This window comes from Solanum lycopersicum, chromosome 11, assembly GCF_036512215.1.
Source record: "Solanum lycopersicum chromosome 11, SLM_r2.1".
Classification (NCBI taxonomy): domain Eukaryota; kingdom Viridiplantae; phylum Streptophyta; class Magnoliopsida; order Solanales; family Solanaceae; genus Solanum; species Solanum lycopersicum.
In genome coordinates this window covers 6,848,518-6,876,503 of record NC_090810.1, presented here as the reverse complement: position 1 = coordinate 6,876,503, position 27,986 = coordinate 6,848,518, and the positions used below count along the sequence as shown (strand labels likewise).

Sequence of the window (27,986 nt, the reverse complement as noted above, 5' to 3'; positions counted from 1 at the left end):
GACTAAAAACTTGAAGCAGATTTGGAACAACTCTAATACGCATTTTCTGGACTTTATGTCTGGAAAGGAACAAGGCTTGCTTTGAAGAAAAAGTATGCACATTTCTAAAATTTAGAATACTTTGCAGTATTTATATTATTGGTGTGGTAAGAATATGCTAGATAATCTGGATCAGTACATGGACTTCTTAAGTTTTTTAGAATGGGTCTCTTGATACTTTTATGGTTAGAGTTTTTGTGTTTCTTGTATTTCTTATATCATCTTGGTAGTCTATTAATATAATTGACCTTTACAAAAAAGGTTCACTGAGGTCTCTAAACTTAATAAAATGATGAAGGACTGACGAATTCTCTACTAATCAACACATGTAGCATAAAGCTCATAAAGGTAGCTTCGCTTTAAACCAAAGTGCTCCCATCGTGTTACCTCAGGTCCACATATAAGGAGATCTAGGCAGGTGTCCCTTGACTTGTAGACTTCAGTGAACAATGCAATCCATTTATTAAACAATCCAACCGTAGCTGCTTTATTCTTTGATGACTTCATACCTTAACTAGAAAGGTAACAAATATACAATTCCTTTCAAATTCATAAAATTCCATATTTAATATCGTTTCTTGAATGTGTTAGGGTTTATTAAATTGGTTCAAGTGTACATGTATATGTAATCACTTCTTCTATGTGATGATAAGCTAGCTAGTAAAAGTCGTTGTGTTGTCACTCAAACGATGCAAAAGAAGGGATTATTGCTTCATGGGTGAAGACATGCGCTTTATAGAGGTGTTTGCATCTAACAGTACCCATTAAGAAAAGTGTGCGCTTCAAACATGATGTGCAAAGTTATCCCAACAAGGATCAATCAGTTCCTTGAATTTAAACTTTAAAGAGTTAGATTAGTATCAAATTATTGTATATTGGATGCTAAATTTTGTTATTTTAATCGTAATTTGTATTTTGTAAGAAATTCATATATGTTGGTATGTTTTAATTTTCTGTAACTTGTGCACTTCACATCGTAGCATCCATTTCACTGCTTTAAGGCTCATGAACCTTCTTGTTTTTTTTTCTCTTTTAAAACTATTGAGCTATATTATTGTCGCGTTATATTTAGTATTTCATCTACTCCCGGGCTTTTGTTCAGTGGTAAGGAGCACATCTCTTGATGTGTCAAACTGTCAATGAGGCGCACCTCAAGAGTTTGAGTTCAGGTATGAGGAAAACACCAGGTTTTTAAGTGGAGAAGGGTGAGCTCAGTATGCATCAGATTTTGAACCGTGTGCTAGTTGGTCCTCGGGATTTTCTCGGTTATAAAAAAAATGTATTTTATCTAGTTTTTCATTTTCTTTGTACTTTGTTTGGATGTTCATTGTGTAGTTAAATGGGTATATGAAGCCCCAGGAAGAGAATTCGTGCTGAAGCTTATCTTTTTGAGAGATAAAGTTCGTTGTTCAATTATTTAGACATATTGATGGCAGATTGAATTTGTTAATCTTTTTTCCTTGTACATATTTATTTGATGTTTGCACCATGTTTTTGCCACTGTCCTACTTTTTCATTTAAAAACTTGTAATAGTTAAAGACATAGTATTGCAGCTTCCAGATTCTATGAAGCAAAGTCAGGCCGACCTGTATCTTGAAACTTACCAAGTTTTGGATTTGGAAATGAGCCGTCTACGTGAAATTCAGAGATGGCAAGCATCCGCAGCATCTAAGGTTTGAACTGGCTTTTCTGTTTATCTATAATCTATACTAATGATGGAAATTTCTTCTCACTCAAGCTTTTCTGCTCGATCTGTCTCAATGCAGCTGGCAGCTGACATGCAACGTTTTTCCAGACCTGAGCGTCGTATTAATGGTCCCACAGTAACTCATCTTTGGTCTGTATACGTGTTTTATCTTTTCATTAGTCTGTTCTCTTATACTTCCAAAATAGATTAGTCTTTTCTCTTTATTCTGTATTGTGATGATTTATTACTGGGTAAAGATTACATGTTACTATTATGTATTTACATCCTTGATAGTTATTGCATTTTTTAGGGTCTGTATAATCTTGGAAAATGTTGACAGGAGGGAGAGTGGCCCTCCACCTCCAATAATGAGGTTTGGGGTTTGAGTCACCAATATAGCGAAGTGGAAAAAAAATCACTATCCTGGGTACAGCAGTTTTTTGCGTGGGGGTTAGGGTTTACGGTTTACCAAATCTGAAAAAAAGATCTTTGGAAACATGCCAATTTTCTGTTAGAGTCTCTTCTTTAGCACAATTGGAAACTGCTATTTACATAGAAGAACTTATTTTCAAAAATTTAGATAGGTGTTGATACAAATTTGGATAAGTCGAGATTTATGGAACGTAGTACTTGGTCCGGTTGCTGAAAATATGATCTTAAAATTAGGCAAGTCAGTCAAATTCCTCTCTACATAGATTTGACCTAAAAAGCCAGTATGTGATTGCTCTTTTGGAGATGATGTTCGTGCAGTATTGTTTGATTAATCTTTGTGATGCAATAAGAGACCATTTATTTGCACAGATCCAAATCATTTGATGAATACTTCTTTCAAATATGCCACACCACCTGATTTCTGATTATTACGTGATTATTTTCCCAAATAAGAAGAAGAAGCATACAGTTGAGAACAGCTGAAGTTTAATTGTGAAAATGAACTTTCACCTTTACTAGTTCATTTAGTTTATCTTTTCTGTTTTATTGAGCTTATGCTTGGTGTATTTTCTTAATTTTCCATAATGCGCTTGAATCACTAACTTCTCACTGATCATTAGGGCATACATTTCAAATGAATTCATTGCAGGTCCATGCTGAAATTACTTGATGTTCTGATCCAGCTTGATCATCTTAAAAATGCAAAAGCTAGTATACCTAATGACTTCTCTTGGTACAAAAGGTGTGTGTCATAGTTTTTTGTATTTCATGAGTGCTCAACTTTTCCATCCTTGCCATTTAGGGACAATTGGTTGCACAATGGCTTAACATGTTATAAATTGATTACTTACAAGTAGTAATGCTTTTATCAGTTTTATTAGTGTTTGTCAATCAAAATACAAGGGAATTATTAAGTTGCTAGTTTTTTTTAAAACCCAAAGAAACAAGGGAAGTATTTGAACAAAGTGATCATTTTAAAAGAAAATCAATGTAACTGATGATACAAGTTCTTTCATTTTCACGACAACCTCATGTTTGGTGTTAATTCATGAGAAGGTCTTCCTTAAGTTGATTGCAATCAAGAATTTCTTATTTGCATATTTTATTGAAACACTCTTAGTAGCATATTTCTGGGGTAATATCTTTTAAGGAGTTGTATATTCTTGCTCAGTGTATACTGAGTGTGGTCACTCTTTGCTCCAAATTTTTGTTCTGATTTTTCAATTTGAAAGAGTTCTTGAAAAGATAGGAGCTGTTGTGCCCCCCTAAAAAATTGTGTAACCACCAAATCTTAGAGGTAACCCCAACACCCCTTACCCAGAGCATCTAAGGGTGTGGAAAAGGCAAGATCCTGGTTTTGACCTTTGAACTACCAGTCTGCCTGGATGAATGGGCCAAATCTTGGTGGGCCCTTCACGGTGCAAAGGAGAGAACGATGGCCAAGAAGAAATGGTAAAAGCCACAGGTCCCACAAAATCCTATTTAATTGTTTGTTTTTTCTGGGTGCTTGCACTAGAGAAACAATTGAGTATCTCATGAAGCATCAATCATAAATTTTATGTTTATAATGAAGTAGCCTAAATTTGGAATGAGATGAGCCTGAATAGAGCATAATAAATGCGGAGGATTCTCATAGTCCACTAGACTAGTTAGGGATTAAGCTTAGTTGATCGATTGAATGAAGCAGCTTAAAGAAATCTGTTACATGGTGGTTCTCCATTTCCCCACTATTTTGTACTTCTCATAACACCAGGAAGTTCAACGTAACCATCCATTTAATAGAACTTCTTCCTATTTGAAAGTGTTTCATTTGTTTGTCATATTCAATATGCCAGGACATTCACACAAGTTAGTGTGCAGTGGCAAGATACAGATTCAATGAGAGAGGAGTTGGATGATTTACAGGTATATATCTACTTCTCGTGTATGTTTAGGTTTTTGAATAATGTTAACTTGCACGTATTTGTATGTGCTGAACATGAATTGTAACGTACTTGCAGATCTTCTTGAGCACGAGGTGGGCTATTTTGTTGAACTTGCATGTTGAGATGTTCCGTGTCAACAAGTATCCTTCAAATGTTGATTCTCTACCCAGAGGAATGGTGAATCAATGTTGCTGCACTGATTGAATTCTGTTGCATATGAATGTTATGTATTTATGACTGGATGCTCATGACCCTAAGATCTGTCATGATAAATCTTATGTTATTGGTGGCTAATCCAAAGAATAAAGCTCAAATGAAGTAAAAAAACTAAAACCTATCGGAGAAAGGCGGGCCTTTTTAAATTTAGATGCTTGCGCCAACTGATTAACCATTCTTGTATTTGATGCTAGACCTGACCTGCTATCTGATGAAATTAATTCCCTGCACAACATCAGTGCCTCTCCAGCAATTCTCTCAGCCAAGACTAAATATGATGACCATTCTGATGCAGATTGTGAGTCCGATCTTGAAATTGTGTTGCAAACACTACTCAGAAGTGTTATTCCAGAAGCAGAGAGACCACTGGTTTATCAACCTAACTATGACTTCTCCTCTCACTCTAGTAGTTCTCTCACCCATGGAACCAAGTAAGTTCGAACTCTTGCACCCAAGGGTGTTGCAATGAAGTGGTTGTGAACCTTGAGGTTTTGGTTCAAAACTAAGTGGAGACGGAAAACACTAGGTGATTGTTCCCATTTGTCCTCTGGCAGAATTACTTGGTACTTGTTGCTGGTGGGAGGTGGCAGGTATCCCGTGCAATTAGTCGAGGCGTGCGAAAGCTGGCGCGGACACCACGGTCATTAAAAAAAAAAGTAGGTTCGAACTCTCACACAATCACAACCCATGTGATAGTGACTTTGAGGTGGACCAAAATTGTAACCGTTAAGGATTGTAATTTTTCTGGTGTCAACATGTCACTGTTTGAGCATGAATTCTGAACATTATCCAGCATATGGAGCAAAGGTGGCAGCTGCAACTACAACAAAAAAATCAGCATGCAAACAAAGAAAGAAAAAGAGATCAAATAAGGATATAGAGTTGGAGAAATTAAAATTCTTGGTCAATTATGATGAAGTGAAACTCTGAAAGATGGGGTGATAGCACTGGAAGGGGTAGGTTTTTCAAATCCCATTCTAAATGAAGCTACAGATGCTCAAGTGGTATGTGTGGGGTTAGATGAAAGCAATAAAACAAAACATTGAAATTTTTAATCCGCAAGTTGAAAACTGATATACTCTGCCAGTATGCCTTCAAGAAACCAAATGAGGAATGGACATCTAGCTTATCTCAAGTGGGAGATATTGCATGCCCTCAAGATACCAATATTGAGGAATGGACATCTAGCTTTTCACAACAGGTGTTTGGAACTGGATGGATTGGCTGGGCTGAATTACAATCTAGTGGCAGTAGTGGTGGGGAGATAACACTATCGAACAAGAGAAGTTGGAGCTGTATAGGAGAGCAACACGGATCCTACACAATTTGTTATATGCTCGAAAGTGTCCAAGAGTATTTTAGGTGGTGTTGCACAGGGGTTTATGGCCTTCATACAAATCCTCAAAGAGCAAAACTTTGGGATGAGCTTGCCGTAATTATAGGACCATGGAATTATCAGTGGGTGATAGGGGGTGATTATAATGTTTGCAGATATGAGAGTGCATGTTTAAGCTGCACCAGAAGATCAAAGACAATGAGAGGCTTCTCAGAAACAATTGAAGATCTGTGCCCTATAGACATGCCTTTAGAAGGTGCAGCCTTTATCTAGTCTAGGGGTGAAAACACACTTTATCAAGAATAGACAAAATTCTAATTGCTAATGAATGGAGCAACACCTTCTGGAAGGTTAAACAGACGTTCTCAGATCATAAACCCATAATGCTTGAAGGTATTGAGAAATAAACTCCTCATACTTCAAAGTTGAAATTTGGGAACATGTGGCTACAAGTTGATGGGTTTATAGACTAAGTTAAGGTGTTGAAACTGATAGATAGTCTACCCACCTATATTCTGTCCCTATGTCTTATCCCCATGCTTGTGTTGAAACTGATAGATTCAGTTAAAAGGAATTTTTTGTTCTAACTTTGATGAATAGAGTTATCTAGTACCTGTTGTTGGTGGGAGGTGACAGATATCCCATGGAATTAGTTGAGGTGCGCACAAGCATCTGGACACCACAATCAAAAAAAAAAGTTAAAAAGGAATTTTCGTGAAGAAGGCAATAAAACTCACAAATTCCATTTGGTAAAATGGAAAGCAATAACACAACCAAAGTCCCATGGTGGCCTGGGAATCAAAGACCTCACGACCCAGAATGAAAGTATGCTTATGAAATGGCTAATGGAGGTACTCACAGGAGGATCAAACCCTTTGGAAGAAGGTGCTGAAGGAAAACATGGAGGGGTGGAGTCAAAGTTTTTACTGAGTTGAGTAGTCTCCGGCCCCTTATATTCTTTGGTGCACCCGTAGCGTTCCTTGTTGTATAGAAGATTAGGTGGAGTTTGTAGAGAATCATGTTTTTTTTAAGATTCTTTACCTTTTGGTATACCCCTTGTATACAGTCAGTTTTGGCCATGTTTATGTATGAAAATACATTTACTTGATAAAGAAAATGCTAAGAGATCTGATAGCTATAAAAGTGCGATCAGTAACCAGTTTGTGATGTAGCCAACTTGGATTTGTGATGTAGCCAACTTGTATGTCCTGCTAGATTGGCTCAAACAATTGGAACTGAATAGAATCTGTTTGAGAGGATCTTATATTAGAAAGGTAATCAACTTTCCAACCTTGATATCATTGGTCCGTTCTTTTAGCATTGTATTTCACGTGTCTGAAGTACCTTTTTATACTAAGCCACTTGATTGAGTATAGCACAAATGATGGAAAACTGACACTGTTGATGAAGCCAGAAAATGTTCATCTCTTTTAGGATTTCTGTTGTCTGACCACTAATTTTGCTCTTTGCAATATTGTTTTTGTCGAAATGTCATTTACTTTGGTGGTAATGTTTTCATGTATGTGAAATTGGTATGTTCATTTTCTGTGCATTACTTTTCCTTGAGCTCCTTGACTTTTTATAGTGTTGAAGACATTCTTCAAGTTCTAATTGTTTTCATAGTCGAGTCTTTGGAGTTGAATTTTGCACTTTTATTTCCGGAGAGGCACACACTTCTTCGTGTTTTGCCTGTCCTTGTTGTCCTAGCGGCATCATCAGAGAAAGATAGTGAATCATTGTACAAAAGGGTGAAAATCAACAGACTTATGAACATATTTAAGGTATGTTCATTTGTTCTTGTGCAAATTTTGAACTGGACGTTTGAGTGCAGTAATCTTTTTTTTCATGTTCTGTTTCTTATTATGATATGAACTTTAATACTGTACTTTTGAGACACTGGAAAATGTCCTTATTATCTTTTTCTTTATGCAGAATGATCCTGTGGTACCTGCTTTCCCAGATCTTCACCTGTCTCCTGCTGCGATTTTAAAAGAGTTATCGACATACTTCCCTAAATTTTCTGCACAAACTCGGCTTCTCACTCTTCCAGCACCTCATGAGCTGCCACTGCGTGAGGCACAAGAATATCCTTTCTCTGTTTCTGACCTTTAATCTTCCTTTGTTGCTTCTCATGTTGTACAAATTTTTTTTTGGGTTCATGCGTGTCAGATTTTGTTTTCCGAAATTTACTTCTTATTACTGCTAATAACTTGTAAACAGATTCTCTTGAAACAGAATAGAACTTTAGCGCCTGCGTGTTTTCTTTTCATATTCCAGTTGAATCTTATCAGCCGAAAATCTATTCTTTTTTGTAGGAAATAGTTAAAGAAAGCTTGCAATGTCCAGTTCCTTTTTTTTATTTCAACTTTTCCCTCTCTTCTTCACCAACAGTCTCATATACTTTTCTCTATGAACTTTATCACTTTTTAAAGTTCCACAGCCAAGAAAAATATTATTCTAGTTTAAAGTGGTTTCACCTTGTACTCATTTCTTGAAGCCTGCCCTCCCCCCCTTCTCTTTCTCTCTGAGTAGTAGTAGTTTGAATCCATGAAACATATTTGGCCTTCGAATGAGTGTATTGTTTCTTCTTTAGTACATAAATACAGTAAGCCATTTTAAAAATGTTTTTACTAGAGATACAAGTATTATAATTTTTTTGTAAAATATTAGGCAGTTCACAGTCAGTTTTATTCTGAGTTTAAATGCTTTTTGAAAAGTACATGTTATATGTAGGAGTTTAGTTTGTATTTTTAGCTTATAAGTTATATCTCAATATACTTTCCTGGTGTTTCTTCTGTTTTGTCTGATAAACTTCTTGTACTATCCACTAGAAAATTTTCAAGGGATTCTTTCAAGTAATTTCTTAACGCCATTTACTTATCAGAGGCAATATCTGATTGTCAACCATATTGGGGCGATCCGTGCTGAGCATGATGACTTCACTGTTCGTTTTGCTTCAGCCATGAGTCAGGTTACTCTCTCTCTCACAAGTCACACACATATGGATTAGCAATATTTTGATCTAGACTGATTAACAATATTATGAGAGACTGGACGAACTTTGTTGATAGTTACGTGTAAATTAGTTTGTAGTTTATAGATGATAACCTCTTAGGATAACTGCTTTTCTTTTTTGATTAATTGAATTCTCATAGTTATCAAAAAAATATATTATTATATTTGAGACTGAGTTGATAGTTTTGTGTAATTGTTACACCCAAAAGTTTAAGTGGCTACTGACATTCTAGCAATTAGCATGTCAAAACTTCACTATCATTTGTTTTAACTATTTCGAGTTAGAAACTAAAACTATTATATATAATGCACTCCCTCCATTTCAATTTGTTTGTCTAGATTTGACTTAGCACGGTATTTAAGAAAGTACGGAAGGCTTTTGAATCTTATGGTCCTAAACTAAAGAATATAGAATATGCCAAAATGTCCTTTAATCTTGTAGTCAACATGCCATGTGGAAAGTTGGAATTAAGAAGTTGCCAAAAAAGGAAAGAGACATTCTTTTTGAAATGGACTGAAAAGGAAAGTAAGACTAACAAACTGGTTCGGAGGGAGTAACTAAGAAGAGTTCAATAATTATATATTACATGTCTGACTTTTGATGCTACAAAATAGGTTCACAATTAAAATCTCAAAAAGAGATACTAATTAAGATTCACAGTTAAAAAAACTTAACAATATTAATTTCAACGCATAAAATAAAAATATTTCAGCAATTGGGTATCTGTGAATATCTCTAAGGGTACACACACTTTTTTACCAGCTTTTGCTGTATTTTAAGACATTCACATCATCACATGAAGCACCCATACTCATATCCCGTCGTCCGTCAAGAGTACATCAAGAGAAATGTAACATCCATGTAACAGAAATATTTAGCTTAGAGATGTATGATGGACATGTTAGTTTCAGAATTTACTGATCTTCTTAATTTAATTTTTTTCGTGTAGCCTGTACTTCAAATATGAATTTTCCTTTCAAATTAATTTGAGGACTTCATTGCTACAGCAGGGAGTATTGAATCTAAATTTCAAGTTAAAACTAATTTTTAAGGAGAGATTGGAAGATACAGAAATTTTGTTGAATTCAGATCGATGGATTTATTTGTGAAAAACTTATGGAGGAAAAGTAAACAATGGGGAAGTAAAAAAGTATTATATTCTTGAGCATTGGCATGGCAATTAACACTTCTTATCCTTTTTCTTATCTTTTATTTCTTTCCTTTACTCTTAAAATATGTCTGGAACAGTGTTCTGGCTGTCAACATTCTTCTTTTTGTTCTTTTATTATGGTTGAGAAATTAGAAGAAGAAAAGAAGAAGAGAAATTGGGAATTGAATTGATCGATCTATCCCTCAAGTTGATTGGATTAAATAGCTGTTACAGATTATGTAAATAAGGAAAGAAGATATAAAATATTACACAATCTTCTAACTGCCTAATTAAAGAGATGAAGGAATATTCTCATATCTAGATTATTTAATCAAACCATATTTAAATATTCTCGTATCTACACTATCCAAATATACCATAAATAATACTCCCCCTCAAGTTGGAGCGTGTAAGTTATATACTCCTACTTTGCCACAAATATAGTTAATTCCGGATCCTTGAAGTGATTTTGTGAAGATATCCGTCACTTGATCCTTTGAGTTGACAAAACTTGTGGTGATGCATCCAGAATCAATCTTCTCTCTAATGAAGTGACAATCTATCTCAATGTGCTTCGTTCTTTCATCGAACATTGCATTAGAAGCGATATGTAGTGCAAGTTGGTTATCACAAATCAATGTCATTGGTTCAACTCCTCCCATCTTCAATTCTTGGAGAAGTTGTCTCAACCATATAAACTCATATGTAGATAGTGCCATAGCTCGATGTTCTGCCTCTGTTCTTGATCTAGCTACGATAACTTGCTTTTTGCTTTTCCAAGATATTAGATTGCCTCCAATCAGAATATAATAATCTGAAGTGGACCGGCCATCAGAAGGAAATCTTGCCCAATCTGCTTCAGAATATCTGACAATGTTGGTGTGTCCTTTATCTTCATACAATAAACCTTGTCTAGGAGAGCTTTTGATATATCGGAGGATGCAATGTGGTTGCAAAAGTTGGCTAATTACACTAACAACAAATGAGATGTATGGTCGTGTTATCGTAAGATAGTTGAGTTTGCCAACTAGTCTCCGATATCTGTTAGGATCTTTTAGAGGACCCCCCTTCCTAGAGTAAGCTTAGTATTTGGATCCATTGGACTATCACATGTTTGCAATCCAACATACCAGCATCTTCCAAAATGTCTAAGGCATATTTCCTTGAGTAATAGCAATACCATGACTAGATTGTGCCACTTCAATGCCCATAAAGTAATTCAACATGCCCAAGTCCATGGTCTGAAAGTGACTTGAGAGGTGTTGTTTGAGTTGAGCTATATCTTCATAATCGTCTCCTGTGATAACAATATCATCAACATAAACAATTAAAAAGATATGTTTGCCATGAGATGAATGCCTATTGAACACAGAGTGATCAACTTTTGTGAGGATCATTCCCAACTATTGGACAACAACTCGAAAACGACCAAACCATGCTCTGGAGACTGCTTGAGACCATAAAGGGATCAACGAAGTTTACAAACTAGTCCTTTGCAACAAACCTTGTTGGTTGCTCCATGTTTACCTCTTCAACAAGTTTTCCATATAGGAATGCATTTTTGATGTCCAGTTGAAAAGTAGGTCAATGTTTTATTGCTGCCATAGAGACGAGAAGACAGACAAAAGCCATCTTGGCAATTGGTGAGGAAGTATCTCCATAATCGATGCCGTGTATCCCTTAGCAACCAGTCTTGCTTTGAGACGAGCAATAACTCCATCCAAAACTACCTTAACTGTGGATACCCAACGACAACCAACTATGGTTTTGCCTTGAGGTAAAGCAACAAGCTCCCAAGTACCATTATCATGCAAAGCAGTCATCTCGGCAATCATAGCTTTGATGCCAACCTGGATGAACCAGTGCTTCTGCGATAGTCTTAGGAACTTTGACAGATGATAAGTTAGTAAGGAACGCATGATATGAAGGTAACAAACGATGATAACTTAAATAAGAATAAACGGAGCTTGATTGGCAGTAGTTCTAGTACCTTTGTGAGGAGCAATGGAAAGATCATTGGAGAAGTGCTCAACCGAAGCAGAGGTTGGAATAGTTGGGATGGGAAGGATTGCTATTGCCTTCTGATTTTCCTTATTAGGAGAAAAATACGGAGAAGTCTCGAAAAAAAGAACATCGGCAGAGATCAAGTACTTATTGGTTGAGGGATCAAAGCATTTGTAACATTTTTTAGACGAGAATACCCAAGAAAGACATATTTAAAACAGGTGCAACCAAACACGCCTGGAGGAAGAGGAAACAAATTTTGGTTCGGATAAAGGACTGAATGAAGACTCTGGTACTTCAAAACAAATGAAGGCATGCAACTGATTAAATAGCAAGCTGTAATAACAACATCACCCCAAAAATGTAAAAGGACATGATTGTGAATGAGCAATTTTCAAGCTGTTTCAGTTAGATGTCTGTTCTTTCGCTCAACAACTCCATTTTGCTGAGGAGTATGTGCACTAGAAGACAAGTGCAATATGCCCTGGGATGACATAAAAGAAGAGAGAGAAGTATTCTTGGGCATTATCACTTATTAACTTCTTAACGGAAATACCAAATCAATTGTGAATTTCAGCATGAAAGTCTTGAAAGATAGAGAATAGCTCAGATCTATTTTTATTTAAATATAACCACGCGCACCGAGAACAGTCATTAATTAAAGTAACAAAAATAATGAAAGCCTAAGGAAGAACTAACATGACTTGGACCCCATATATCCAAATGAGCGATTTCAAACATAGAGGTGGCCCTATTATTGACGCATTTTGGGAAAGAGGAACGAGTGTGCTTACCAAGCTGACACGAATAAACTCGATAAACTGGGGACCATCTTTTGCAATTTCAGAAGACTTGGATGACCCAGTTGACTATGGAGCAATATGGTCAGAATCAAGAATCCATTGTTCCTGAGACGAAGACTGTGCAACATAAGCAAATGAGTTACCAGGTTGTGTTGTGCAAGCAGTTGATGATTGTTGCCTTGATGTTTGATATTGAAGGTAGTCATTATAGTCTGCTCCAATTAAAGTGATAGATTGAGATGGTCCATCCATTATGAGCCTTTTTTTTGTCACAAAAAGAAGTATTGGAGAAGAGAGAGATGATACTTGACAAATTTTTGATATGGTTGGTTTAGCAACCAGTTGGATCAGTCCTCTGTTCTTTTTTATTCAGTTTCTGTTACTAAAATAGAAGAATATTCAGAGAGAGGCCAAAAAAAAAAAAAACTAATAGCTTTGATACCATGAGAATTTAGAAAAGAAAAGATGAAGAAGAAGAGATATTGGGAATTGAATTGATTGATCTATCCCTCAAGTTGGATGGGATTAAATAGCTTTTAGATAATGTAAATAAGGAAAGAAGATAATAAAATATTACACAATCTCCTAACAGCCTAATTAAAGAGATTAAGGAATATTCTCATATCTAGATTATTTAATCATACCATATTTAAATATTCTCATATCTATACTATCCAAATATACCATAATTAACAATGGTGTTGGGGTGAACAGTCCTAACTTGTTTGAGACTCGTGCATAGTAGTTATTTTCTGGTATTTGGGCAGGGGAAGAGGCAGAGCATGGGGATGGGACAAGGAAGTTGTACCAAACACAAGTGGCAAATGAAAAAATAAAAAAGAGCTTTTGGGGAGAAATTTAGTATCCAAAGAACTATAACTGAAAAAGAAACTAATTACTGGCACTCAAGGCTTTAGTCTAGTGGTAAGAGTGTACTCCATGTCCCATCATGTGCGGGTTTGGTGCATGTCACGGGTTCGAACCCTGCCGCAAACAAAAGACTCTTATTTAAGCGGAGAAGGGTAGAGGGCTGGGTAGGGCACATTTTGAGAATGAGAGTAGGGATGCAACCATTTTCCACTGAGTTTCACAGTGCACCATTGGCCCTCTGTAGATTCTGATTTTTTGAAAAACTAATGCTGCTAGAAGAATATACCTAAAAACTTGAATCAGGAAATCTAATTAAGCTCCGTTTTCGAGTTACTTTTTGCCTACGATATGGAAAACGAAAATTCAGTAAACTAGTATTTTGTGAATACACTGGGTATGTTATAAATCGTTAAAGGTAATGTCCCTGATCATATTATTTCTCGACTTCCTTTGCAGCTTGTCTTGCTAAAATCAATTGACGGTGTGGATGTAGAGTGGGTTAAGGAAGTCAAAGGAAATACTTATGACATGGTTGTTGAAGGTTTTCAACTCTTAAGCAGATGGACTGCACGAGTTTGGGAACAGTGTGCTTGGAAGTTTTCTCGCCCGTGCAAGGATCCTGTTCCAATGGAGTCACATGACATGCCTGCATCATTTTCCGACTATGAAAAGGTTTTAGTATAATTTCTATGTAGCTGATTGCTCTCTTACATGTAATGATGCATCTCGATGAAATTCTCATTCTCTTTTGCCTCCTCTCTCCCCCCAACACAAAGATAAAAAATTAAAATTGAAGAGAGCTACTTCCTTTTTAATGCATCTGACATGATATCTGTTAATATTCTTAAATTGAAATGAAGGTGGTACGGTACAATTATAATGCTGAAGAAAGGAAGGCTCTGGTTGAACTTGTAAGCTATATCAAGAGTATTGGGTCAATGATGCAAAAGGTGGACACTTCAGTGACCGATGCCTTGTGGGAGACAATCCATGCAGAGGTGCAAGATTTTGTTCAGAATACGCTTGCGACAATGTTGCGGACTACCTTCCGGAAAAAGAAAGACCTTTCTAGGTGGGAGCTGCTTCCTCCCTTTTTTTGTTTTTGAAAGTTTTTCTTACTATGCTCATATTAGGTCAATGAATACTCATATGTACAATATTCATACTTCATTCTGGTCAAACTTTGAATGCATGTTTTGACTGGACTAGGATACAGATTTTCTTTAAAGCAACATTTTATTTCTTTAGGATCAGATTTTCTTTATTCCCAAAGTCAAACAACAAAATGCACAGTATAATCTCACAAGTGGGGTCTGGGGAGGGGATGGTGTAATCAGATCCTATTCCCGAATTTCAAGTGAGCCTATTTTTTATAACTTATTCTACAATGAGCAAACAATATTTAGTTAATGAGAAAGTCAAAAAAAGGACAAAGAGGGTGTTTGGCTTAGCTTAACCAACTTTTAAGTAGTTTTCTACCCTCAAGAGTGTTTGGATATTTTAAAACGACTATAAAATTTAGAAGTTAAAAGTAGATACTTTTTATTTTTTAACTTAAAAGTTACTTCTAAAAAGCTACTTCTTTTAAGAAAAAGCCAAACGGACCCAAAGATAGTCCCCAATAAATAAATTGAATGAAAAATTGCAATATTCCATAGAACTCCACTTAATCACTAAGAAAGTTTTTCTTGAAGGTGAAGAAACAATTTAGAGTGATGAAACTGCGTAAGAATAACATTCTGATGTTGACCTTGAAGAAGATTAAAAATGTTTTTTGGGATAGCAATTTAGAATTGAGTACTTTATGCTGAACGTGGAGAGGCGTACAATTATACTTTGAAGTGATGAAACAGACACAACTAAGTCAAGAAAACATCAATTGTTAGATTCAGAAAGGCAGCAAGTTGCAGTTCTTGCATAATGTTTGAGGATGTACTGGGGAAAATGATGGGAAAGCAAGGGAGCTAAACACGCTAGATGAAGGGTGATATTAACATGTAAAAAGGGAAGGCAGAGTGGTGGAAGAAATGGGAAAACTTGAAGCTAGGGTCAGTCATTGAAAAACAGAAAAAGGGAAGAAAAAAAATGTGATTGTAACTTGTAGGGTGGCTAATACTATATTTTACAAGTGAAATTGGTTTACTAATTAGTAAGAAGACCACATGGGGGTTTGTGGGATTAGAAATTTGTTCTCGGTCCCTTTTGGTCTTTCTATGCTTTGTTTGTGTTGGGTAATTCTTACCTCAGGATTAAGAAAATGCTTTAGCATTTGAGAAACATTTAACTTTTCATGTGAAGCCAAAGAGGTTGTCTCTCGAGTATCATAGCCGACATACGTAATAGTTCTTTTAAATTAGAATTTTGTTGTCTTTACATAACTGATTTGGATACTTAAATTTTGGTCTGATTATGATTCTTCTAGTCTCTAAATGCTCACATTTTTGCATTGTTGTCAGGATTCTTTCTGATATGAGAACACTTTCAGCAGATTGGATGGCAAATGCTAGTAAGCCAGAGACTGAAATGCAGTCATATCCGCATAGTGGTGAAGAAAGCAGAGGGACCCTATTTTATCCAAGGCCAGTAGCACCAACATCTGCTCAGGTTTCCTTATATTTTCTGATTTGGGATTTCAATGTCGTAAAGTACATTTCAAGTGCAAATTCTCATTATTGTTAAACACATAACTCACATAAATGATGTATCAATATTCTTACTAACTCAAAATATTGCTCTGGGTGGAAGTGCTCCTTTAATGATTTGTGGTCTTATCTCATCTGAATACTGGAGACATCTGACACAAGAGATTTAAGTGGCCAAAGTGAGAGTTAATTAGTATCTCTCTTTATAAGCTTCATTGTCCCTTGTACATGCATTGTCATGATCTAAGTAGTGGTGGATGGGAATCTTCCGTTACTTATCTAATATCTTTATTCTGTAAGTCACAAGATGTATAATTCTACCATATGATTATTAATTATTTCGGTATGCTTTGATTAGTTTGCATTTAGAGTTTCACATCCGTGGTATGTCTAATGTATCTTTCAGTACTATATTAATATTTTTTTCTCAAGATAGAAGTAACTTTTGAAATCAAACTTACAACTTTGAATCTCTCCATGTAGTGGTGCTTTTTTTCCTCTATAAGCTATTGCCAAATTGATAGCAACTAGCAAACTGATAATGATGAAAGTGATTATATCAAAAAGAGATATACATCAAATGCATCTACCTTGGATATTGGGTATACTGTATGTCACTCTTATCAAAGCTTGACTTCTCCCTTTTTTCAGGTCCATTGCTTGCAGTTCCTCATATATGAAGTGGTTTCCGGTGGCAACATGCGGAAGCCTGGTGGTATTTTTGGAAATAGTGGTTCTGAAATACCTATCAATGACTTGAAACAGCTGGAGACATTCTTCTACAAGCTTGGTTTTTTCTTACATGTATTAGACTACACAGGTATCTATCTATACTATGTTATTTATCTCCTTTAAGGCAGACAAACATTCTTGATCTTTTCCATTAATGTGCAAGTTAGGTGTAGGACTGTTGGTGATACTGTACTTAGTTAAATTCACTTGCATGTACAAGATCATATAGTTCTTCTGTATCATCACACTGGCCTTCATATGCTACTGCTTTATGTTTCCTCTCCTGGCTCCTCTAATGATTTTGAGCATATAACAGTGTTTATTTTGTAATATATCTTCCTAAGCATACTCCAATTCCATGTACTCCCTGCAGCTACCCTAGGAACTTTGACCGATCTTGGTTTCTTATGGTTTAGAGAATTCTATCTGGAGTCTTCTCGTGTTATACAGGTATGTAAGTGTGAACTTGCTTGATGATATTTTTATTTTGCGTAGTCAAATTCTAATTTGCTAGAAGTTTTGGTGTTGGTGGTATATCAATGGATTTCAACTTCACAATAAATGCTCATTTCTTAATACATATCAGTATCCATATATTCCTTTCGTGTGCATTGACATCAGGATGCTCCCTGGATCTTCTTAACATCTTAAAAGTTGTGCCGAAACAACAAAAGATTGTACAGAAAAGACTTTGCCTAGTTCTTCTTAAGCTTTCATGGCTATTTCAAGAAATTTTATCCATCTCTATTTACAGTTCCCCATTGAATGCTCCCTTCCATGGATGCTGGTGGATCATGTGATCGAATCTCCAATTATTGGCCTTCTGGAGAGTGCCTTGATGTCATTTGACATCTATAATGATGCTGCTCAGCAAGCATTAGTGATCCTCAAGCAACGTTTTTTATACGATGAAATCGAAGCTGAGGTAACAAAACGTTACATTTGCATATTAATATTGTTGATCCAGGGAAACCCTTTAGGTCATCGTCTCTCCATCTTCCTAACTTCACATATATACATGCAATCTCTATATTCAGCCGATTTTTATGCTGTGAACAACATTCTTAATTCCATCTTATGAAATAAGGAATTCATTATTTTGAATTTCAAGCATTGTTGTCACCTTGGAGATATGCTCATGTCATACTTAAACTACGTTTGGTTTAAGATATTGTAATGTCAATTATGCTTTAGGAAATCTAGTTTAGTCGTCTCAATAGAAAGCAATATCTTCCTTGTGTGAATTAAAGGCTATTACAGAACCTTTTGTTTTCCATATTTTCTCCAGGTAGACAATTGTTTTGATATATTTGTCTTGAAGTTGTGTGAGACTATTTTTACTTACTACAAAAGTTGGGCAGCCAGGTACCTCCTTTCTTTACCTTCTGTTTATTTTTTTACTGAATAAGATGGTCTATAAGAAGTTGAGGATCTCCTATTCTGCAGTGAGCTACTTGATCCATCATTTCTCTTTGCCATAGACATTGGGGAAAAGTTTGCAGTCCAGCCAATGAGATTCGTAGCTCTTTTAAAAACGACTAGAGTGAAGGTACATATAAACTTATAGTCTGTATATGGTCATGAACTTATCTGTTTTACCAGGGTTCATCATTTTTCTTTTGTCCAGTGGGAGTGGGTTCAACTAGTACTCAAGCAACCTCATTTTCTCTGGTCTATGGAATTTTCCAAATTTACATTTGCTTCCATTCTTCAAATCGAACACGAGTAAGCTTCAGCTGTGACATTCAAAGATGACCTATACCAATTATCCTTAGCCTGTGTAACCGAGTGTTCCTGAATACCTTGTTCCTTGCACCGTAACTGAACAGAGGAGGACCAAGATAAATAGTTCACACTACCTCCTATCAAAGGTTTTGTGGTGATGCCATTGTTAGAGTTATTGGCGCCATAGATTTAGTGCTAAACATATCAAATCTAAGAGACATGAAAATAAATCTGTGTGAAAAAGAAAGGTCTGGAAAAGAACCCAAAGAATAAATCTAGAAAACGGAAAACTGCTTGTTGTCTTACTGGAAAATTAGATTTCACCACCGGAAACTTGTCAAAATGGGAAAAAAATTAAATGGGTAGGATCGTAGTGCTATGGCGAACCTATTGAAAAAAGGAGTTTGCCGTAAAAGTGATTGGCAAGAATTTTGATTGTAATGGTGGTATTGGTATATGCACAATACCACTGGAGAGTGTTAGAATCTTGGAATAGTGGAGCTTTTGCAGGAAAAATGCTTAACAATTTTGTTCTCTTCTTTTATTCTTGTTGTCTTTTAGGAAATCTTTGATACCATGTTAAACTAGGTTTTGGGCCTAACTCACACCATCCCAAAAGTTATTTCAAAAGAACGAGGATTGCCTAAGCCATATAAGGAGACCACTCATCACACCACCTACACCAAGGGCTGGACATATGGTGCGTAGGCAAGTTTGATTCTTTCTAGGCCCAACATCAGATGGGTCCTGCTCTGACACCATGTGAGAAAACAAGAGTTTGAGAGAGAACTCGGCTTGATTATTCCCACAAGCTATTCGGGTTTAAATAACTACGTTTATATGTCTTAGAAAGGAGAGGAAATCAGTACAAATCAATACCTAATTATAATAGGAGTAAATCAAGCTACCTACTATATTTACATATATGCTATAGAATATTTCCAGGATTCTAACAGTTTCTAACACCATTAGCATCATGTTTATTCCTGTGGGGTGGGGGGTGGGGGGTGGGGGGGAGTGATAACGGAAGAAGACAAGGTCATTTATATATGTCATGCCTCATGTCCAGAAAACCTTTGACCTGGAGACAATGACCTTTTAAAAGCATATGTTGTATACTTGTATTAGTCTACAAAAAATTGAACATTGTACTCGGGGTACCATTCATTTAAAGGAGATGCATCCATTTTGACCAGTTGTTGCTTTTCTCTTAGATACCCGGTCATTTTACTCATTCTCCCTTTCTGCATCATTTTATATTTATTTTCTAAAGTTGGATTTGTATGTGAGAATCTTGGTTTACCTACATTATGTTCGTTTCTATGGTGTTCATTTCTAACTAGAATTCTTTTGACATGCAGCTTCTAGGTCGGACCATCAACTTGAGAAGTTTGATTGCTGATAGGATGAACAAAATGTTCAGGGATAATCTTGAATTTCTGTTTGATCGCTTTGAATCACAGGATTTATGTGCTATTGTGGTAAATATTCTCACATACATTCTGGATTAACCCAACTGAACATTTCTTATCTCTTGATAGAAAAAATTAAGACTTACTCTGCTCTCTCTCTCTGTACATTTATCAGGAGCTGGAAATGTTGCTGGACATCTTGCAACTTACTCATGAATTACTCTCGAAAGACCTTACAATAGATTCTTTCAATCTTATGTTGAACGAGATGCAGGAGAATGTATCCCTTGTTTCTTATTCTAGTCGTCTTGCTTCGCAGGTTTGTCAATGTCTCTTTCAATCCTGTGTGAAATTTAGTAATGACAATATTCATATTTATCAATCTATGTTTTATCTTCTGCTCCATCTTAACATTTCTTCATGATTCTGGTGAATTATGGCTTTAATTACTATATTCTAAGCCCCAAATTCTAGTCAGTTTGAATAATATATATATATATGCACATCACATAGTTATGAACTTCACTGATTTCCTATATGCATTTTTTATATAAGCAATGAAAAGAGTGACACGCTTGCAGTAGTTATGATTTGAAGAGTTAATGTTGGACCTAATTTTGATACCGTGTCTTCTGAAACCTTAATGATAATTGGTGCAAATTAGTTGCTTACCCAATTTTGCTTCTTTTGTAAGTTCTTTCTGGTTTCCGCTCATATTTATAATTTCTGCATAACTTCTTTTAAAAATATTAATGAAAATTTTATCAAAGAATAGCACCCAGAGAGGGCAATGAATAAAGAGTAGAACCCCCAAAATGCATCTTATTACACTAGCTACATGTGAAAAGAACTAAGGAAATAACATCTACTTCCTGTATTCTTCTTGTATGTGCATAATGTTAAAAATTGCACCTTCTGTAATGTTGATTTTCATTTTGGGAAAAAAAAGGAAGAAAAGATATGATAACAAGAGTCTAAAGTTGCCTTCTCCTAATGTATTATTAGTGATTTTGATTAGGGAAGAGGTGTTTGGGAGTGGTGGGATTGATGGTTGACGCACTTCCTGTGTGGGGTATGAATAGGAGTGGGGTGACAAAGTGGTACAGGGCTACAAAAAGTGGCAACTTCTCATTCAATTGATGCAAGTGACGAGTACATTTACAGTAAATGATCGGGTATGTAAGGGTTTTACGGTGTAATAAGAGGAACTAGAAAACAGAGAACTAGCAAACGTGGTAAGGGCGAGAAATACAAATCATATTTGAACTCAGCATTACTGTTATATATAGTAGTATCATTGTCTTCTCCAATTGTCTCTTTTGAGCAAAGAAATTAAATTTGAGGTAGGTTTTTCAAAATTTTCTTCTCCTAGAGAGGCATAGTTGTTGATTGATTTCTTCCTCGACTGAGAAACGGATTCATCACCTTTCTTGTTTTAGTTGAGAAGGACAACATGAAACAGGAAACTATAAAGAACTCTTCCTGCACAACAACATAACCTTGTACTTTTCCGAATCATTTCGTCTTGAGCAGTGACATGTTTCTGATGTGTTGTCTGTTTGCGACCCTTATTTGGCAGTATGTCAGCTACACTAATATTTAGTTCTACTGTCTAGGTGTGAAATGTTGCACTCAGCTTCATATCAGATATTCTGTAAACACCCCACCCCTCACCCACCCCAAAGAAAAGAAAGAAGGTAAAAACAGGAAAAGGAAAAAGTAAATAACAAGGAACTGATTACAGTAGGTTCTGTATGCAAATCGGGGGGAAACAATGCCTACTAGGGTACACAGATGCAGAAATACAACCTATCTGTTTGATTACTGCAAGGTCTGCAATTTCATTAGAAAGGAACTGCTGCAACTTGTCCATTGGTCAAGTGAAAAAAGGGTTTATAGACCAAGATTAATGTGCTGTGCATTAGAATAGTGCTAGTTTTATCATCAGTACAGTGGCCTATCCTTGGTTGTCCTCATTTGTGCAGGACACTTGAACGATCAACCTGTGTACATGGATTATTGGATAACTGCCTATTCTATATTCTCAAATTTTATTCCCTGATGTGTGCTAATTTTCCTTCCTGAATTTTATAAATCACCATGGACGAATTGTTTTCCTGCTAACCTTTCTAATTTAATTAAGAATCCTGATAAGAAAGTTGTCAATGCCGGAACATCAAGATACTTATTTTGCTCTTGATGTGCTCTAGATTTGGACAGAAATGCAAAATGACTTCTTGCCAAATTTCATCCTCTGCAATACTACTCAGCGTTTTGTCCGATCAGCACGAGTGCCCCCTGTTCCTGTCCAGAAGCCTTCGGTTCCTTATGCGAAGCCAAATTTCTACTGTGGAACTCCTGTAAGAAATTATTTCCTTGACACTTTCCTGATGTTATTATGTAATACATTGTTACTCTTTAAGTAGTGTTTTCTGCTGTTACCATATTCAGGCTACTATAATCTACTTAGTTCTTCAGTTGCAACTATTCTCTTTTTCTTTTTCCTGCAGTTGTTCATTGTATTCTGAGTTGTATGTTATGAATGTTGCTTTTGAGCTGAAGAAATGATAGCTAAATCTTACTAATGCAATTTGAGAAAATGAGCTTAAAACTGATCAAATGAGGGTGAAAGTAGAAAACATGAGGAAAAGAAGAGGCCAATAGGTGTCTCTGCACATGCCTCGGTGTAGGTGCGACATTTTGATAATTGAATGTGCTAAAGGAGATGAGTCATATCTAAATTCTTGTTGCATGAAGTTGTTTCACAAAACCAATGATCTCTCTGAATGAGTGGCACTAACTAGAGACAGAATACAATAGCAGCAAATGATCTGTATAAAAGATACCGACTAGTTGTCCTAAGGTTTAGCTTTTGTAGATTCTCTTACATTCAGTTATGGATCTGTAAGGAGTTTTAGTCTAGTTCGAGAATTGTATTCACTGTAGCGATAGATGTGGAATTTGAAGTAATTCAAGGTTCCGAAAGCCTGTAATTTGCTTACACTCTCTCTGGTTCATTTTTGTTTTTTTCATAAGGTAAATGAGTTCATTATTTCTTGCCCCAAACTCGCCTTTACGCAAGTAGCATTCCAAAGATAGAAAACCTACAAAAATATATGGTTTTCTATGAAAGACACCCACACCCAATCCTTTACAACAAGGAATCATGGTGCACCAAAAATGAATAAGAGGCTACTCCTCAAATTCTCAAAATTCATCTCTACCCCTTCGAAAGCTCTCCTATTTTTATCTCCAGATACACACATAAGTGTTAGTGACGCAACTGTTCAAGCCTTGTGTCTTTTCCTCCTACCATGGCTCCAGGTGAACATGAACTACCTTCCTATTCTTGACATCTTCCATGACATGCCAAACAAATTAAGTATTTTCAACCATAAAATCTATGCAAAAATGACAATGTAGAAGGAGATGATTGATATCTTCACCTGCTTCCTTGCGCATAAAATACCAACTAACACTAGCCTTCCGCTTCCTTACATTTTTGGCTGTCAAAATCTCTCCTTTAGCTGCAAACCCAATCGGAATCGAAATCGAGCCAATTGGAAAGACAACCTTCTCTTTGATCAAAAGGTTCTCATAGAAAGACTTGACAAAAGAAGCATTGTCATTCCCCAAACCCCGCCTCCGAACATCATGGCTATCAAAAGACTTATATTGTTTGTGAAGTAAATCTAATAGTCTTTAGAATTCAATTACCTCCCAATCATGGAAATTCCTCCTGAACCTTGGGTTCCAGGATACCTTACTATCATGTATCCTCCGGATTTGTTAAATTGTCAGCTACTTTTGGTACGATACTATATGCATGTTGGGGAAATCATCTTTCAACGTGTTGTCCTCTAAATTTAACTCTCCCACCATCTCCTGTTTTCTTTTAAGTCTGGGACCATCCGTATGTAATTTTTTCAATGACATTATATCTTCTATGACTATTAATCTTTGAAAAGATCTAGTGGTGTTGTCTTCATCATTCAACCACCTTACCTTGGACTTTTCCCTCTTTTAAGTTTATTCTCATATATGCTATGCAAATTACTTTTTGTTTATATTTATATTTGTCATACCCAAGAGAGATCTTCAAGTATCTTAAGTCCAAATTAAGGATACAGGGTCATAGACGATAAGATCGCACACTATATTGGAGTTGGGTGGGTGAAATGGAGGCTCACCTTTGGAATACTATGTGATGAGAATGTGTCGCCAATACTTAAATGTAAGTTTTATATGGTGGTGGCTAGACCTGTACTATTATATGCGCAAAGTGTTGGCCACCCAAGAATGTCCATATTCAGAAGATGAAGTTAGCAAAGATGAGGATGCTCAGATGGATGTGTGAACATACTAGGAGAGATATGATTAAGAATAAATTACATGACAAGGTGGGAGTGGTTTCTGTCGAGGAACAACACTGAGTTGGTTTGGACATGTGAAGAAGAGTTGCAAGAATATGTGGCAGTGAAGAGGTGTGAGAGGTTGATTGTTGCTTCCAAATGCCCACACAAGTGTACGTGGTCGTGCAAGTAATATAGTGACCCTAAAAGAGCCCAATTATCGAACACAAAGGACTTGTTGATTAATTATTTTTACTAAATTATACTAGTCTAATAATTTATTTAAGAGTGCCAAAAGAATTTGATTTATAAATAAAAGAATGTAAGTTTAAATACTAAGATTACCTTGATATGATTGGAGAAGTTCCAAGGCTGCAACCTACATAGAAGTCATGCAAAGTATCTCATCTAACAGACATCAATTGTTATCAAATCATTGATTACAGGTTTAAAGATATGACCATGATCTCCCGACCTCTAATCACCTATTGTAATTGGCAACCTAACTACATCATTGAGCGGGGATAGACTAAACCAATTACGGAGCATTAAGTTTTCATCTTGTCTATTAACCAAGCAAGATCTCTAGGTATATCCCTATCCTAGACACAAATCAACCCTACTTCTAGAGAAGATCATGCTCCTTTTGTACTACGTTCTATCCTCTTATTCCTCTTCGGAGTTCAATTGGGACAATACATTTATTTTAATAGTGGTCAATCACGAAATACTAAATTAAGAACAAAAGAGTAATTCAAACGATAACTAATATCAACCATCAAAATTAATAATATTCAAACATCCCGTAGCCACAACCCTAGAAGAAGGGTCTTTAGCTACTAATGCCTAGGAAAAGAAAAAGAATAAAAGAACCCTCAAAAGTATAATCACTTCTCTCCGAAGTATCTCACCAGTATCCCTTAATAATTATTCTTATGGACTATTTATAGATGTGAAACCCCTAAATAAAATAACTTAAGTCCAAAACAAATTGGGAATCAAAAACCAAACGGAATTAGATTCCGCCTAAAACAGTTATGCGCCACCCATGTTGTGTTGTTGCTGCCTTTACTGTCTGCCAAGTGGCAGCAGTGTTATAATGAAAGTGAATTTCTCTACGCTGCACTTTCATGTATAAAATATCATTATATTCAATTTAACCCATTAAGCTGCGCCTACTTGATTTCCTTCTTCAAGCTTCCATCTTTAATTCCTTTTAGTTCGAAACTTCTTCATCTTCACACCAATTTAATCCTACAAATAAAATATACTATTAAGCACAATCCATAAAATCCATGCTCAAAAAAGACAAATATAAATACTAAATGTGAGGCAAATAATGATTAAAAATATGTATTGTTAGCCTCACATCAGTGGCAATAGCAGGAGTTAGGAGAGGTAGAAGTAGGCTTAAGAAGAATCAAGGAAGGTGATTAGGAAGGTGATTAGACATGAAATGACACAACTTCAGGTGACTGATGACATAATCTTGGATAGGAAGGTATGGTGGTCGAGGATTAGGGTAGAAAGTTAGTAGGTAGTTGAGTCTTATTGTATTTGTAGTAGTATAATTTAGGTGTCCCGTAGTTTCTATGCTTGTTTTGTACATTCCTATTCTGTTGCTACACTTGTTTTGTAAATTGCTATTTTGTTGGTCTCTTTTTTTTTTCTTACTTTCCTGTGTCAATTACATTTCTTTTGAGCCAAGGATCTATCGGACACAACCTCTCTACCCCGCCAAGGTAGAAATGAGGTCTGCGCACATCCTACCCTCCCATACCCCACTTGTAGGATTTTCACTGGGTATGTTGTTGTATAATTATATTTTCAGTGTATCTTGAATAGACCGGATACAATTACTTCCCATGATATTTATATTATTTCATAGTGTAATAATCCTTCCCTTGTTTATTGTTCTTGCTGTAGGATCTGAATTCTGCTTACCAGAGCTTTGCTCGATTGTATTGTGGGTTTTTTGGTGTGCCTCACATGTTTTCTCTAGTCAAGCTCTTGGGATCTAGGTCACTTCCTTGGCTTATCCGAGCCCTTTTGGATAATATATCGAACAAGGTAAACAGATTTTTGACAATTACTAGTCTATTGCGATGCTGTTCTGCAATATTATTTCAGTATTCATGTCACTGTACCATAACCATTGATTTATCATGATTTTTTCTTTATTTAATAATAATCCTGCTGACTTTGAGATCATATAAATGGCAATATTTGTAGATTCATCTGTCTGCAATTTGTTGCATATCATCATTACAATCTCTGTTTCAAATTCTAATGCATCCCAAATTCTTGTCCAGATTACTACCGTTGAACCGATGATTACTGGACTGCAAGAAGCTTTGCCGAAGTCTATAGGGTTACTTCCATTTGATGGTGGTATATCAGGTTAGTTTGTTACATAATGTAGCAAAGTGTGACCTCCAAAGGGATCTTTTTTAGTCGAGTAATGTGCTTTATTGACAAAGGACGAAAGTACATATATACAAGAAGTATGCACGAGCGGAAAAACATAAGAGTGATATGGTTTTCTACAAACAAAACCCGATCTTCTATACCTATGGAACCTCGTGGGTGCCCCAAAAGGAAATAAGGCACAAGAGGCTATTCCTCAATTGTACAAAATCCTTTTCTTTTCCATCAAAACTCTCCTATTTCTTTCTCTCCATATGGTCCACACGAGTGCTAGGGAGCAACATCCCGCACCTTGCATTTTTTCAGGCAAGGTACCAGTGAGACTGTGTACTATCCTGGAGTTTTGGTTCAACCCATAATCACTGTCCTTCGAACTTGATTATCGGATGAATGAATCTAATATTGGTGGAAGTACATAAAAACTTAATAGAAATGCTGTGTTTTGGAGAATCATATTGTCTGGAATTTTCTACTTTTGTATGCATGAATATGCGAGACATTTTCAATCTCAACAATAAATAATTAAATTTATCCCAAAAAATATAATTATCATTTTATAATCTGTTCTTTCTCCCTTGTTAAGTGGTTATTGTTGTTCGAGATCTTAAGGTAATGTGATTGTTTTTTGGACTTAGGGTGCATGAGGCTTGCCAAGGAGCATCTTAGCTGCTGGCATTCAAAGTCTGAACTCAAAGCTGAAGTCCTTTGTGGAATCAAGGAGATTGGTAGCATATTGTACTGGATGGGACTTCTTGATATTGTATTGGTACTCTTCCTGAGCTTCTCACTCTAAACATTGCATGTAGAAATGATAGATTACAGTATTGTTTGGTGGAAGTACCGATTGCACATGTTGATCTGACACTCTTCAAACAAATATATTTAGTATAGCCTTGTTACCTTTATTTTTCCTTATACCCTCTTTGACAACTCTATTATTGCTATCGAAGACATGGCAGAATCAATAAGTAAATTATCCTCTCAGACAATGTAACAGGTAGTTGGTTAGCCAAATAAAGGATAAGGTTAAGGGTCAATGCATAAGAGTACATGTTTAACTCAGGATAAATGATGGATTAGTGATCTGCCATGGTATTGAAGTCTGGAAGTTATGTGAAGATGTGGTTAGGTTTTAGAAGACTACTATACAACAACAACAACCCAGTTGTAATCTCAAAGCTGGGGTCTGGGATGGAGAGGGTGGTGTATATACAGTC

The 27,986-nt window shown here is 36.0% G+C and overlaps 1 protein-coding gene across 4 annotated transcripts in view; it reads left to right on the top strand.

The window, feature by feature from the left end:
* The window catches only part of LOC101253443 (protein SRA1), a 42,090-nt gene that overhangs the window by 3,163 nt on the left and 10,941 nt on the right, over positions 1 to 27,986 (top strand). The window contains exons 5-26 of one of the 4 annotated variants that reach the window (XM_004250294.4): positions 1,594 to 1,713; positions 1,807 to 1,877; positions 2,809 to 2,901; positions 3,995 to 4,064; positions 4,160 to 4,224; positions 7,222 to 7,417; positions 7,569 to 7,720; positions 8,514 to 8,607; positions 13,936 to 14,151; positions 14,340 to 14,551; positions 15,936 to 16,083; positions 16,773 to 16,941; positions 17,227 to 17,303; positions 17,608 to 17,778; positions 18,142 to 18,218; positions 18,300 to 18,402; positions 19,940 to 20,059; positions 20,166 to 20,309; positions 22,201 to 22,350; positions 26,269 to 26,412; positions 26,655 to 26,742; positions 27,405 to 27,535. In XM_004250294.4, coding sequence (XP_004250342.1) covers positions 1,594 to 1,713; positions 1,807 to 1,877; positions 2,809 to 2,901; positions 3,995 to 4,064; positions 4,160 to 4,224; positions 7,222 to 7,417; positions 7,569 to 7,720; positions 8,514 to 8,607; positions 13,936 to 14,151; positions 14,340 to 14,551; positions 15,936 to 16,083; positions 16,773 to 16,941; positions 17,227 to 17,303; positions 17,608 to 17,778; positions 18,142 to 18,218; positions 18,300 to 18,402; positions 19,940 to 20,059; positions 20,166 to 20,309; positions 22,201 to 22,350; positions 26,269 to 26,412; positions 26,655 to 26,742; positions 27,405 to 27,535 — 2,811 coding nt within the window. Of the gene's footprint in view, positions 1 to 1,585; positions 1,714 to 1,806; positions 1,878 to 2,808; positions 2,902 to 3,994; positions 4,065 to 4,159; positions 4,262 to 7,221; positions 7,418 to 7,568; positions 7,721 to 8,513; positions 8,608 to 13,935; positions 14,152 to 14,339; positions 14,552 to 15,935; positions 16,084 to 16,772; positions 16,942 to 17,226; positions 17,304 to 17,607; positions 17,779 to 18,141; positions 18,219 to 18,299; positions 18,403 to 19,939; positions 20,060 to 20,165; positions 20,310 to 22,200; positions 22,351 to 26,268; positions 26,413 to 26,654; positions 26,743 to 27,404; positions 27,536 to 27,986 lie in introns of all 4 variants that reach the window. The other 3 variants (XM_010314492.3, XM_026028272.2, XM_069291675.1) reach the window with 3 other exon arrangements.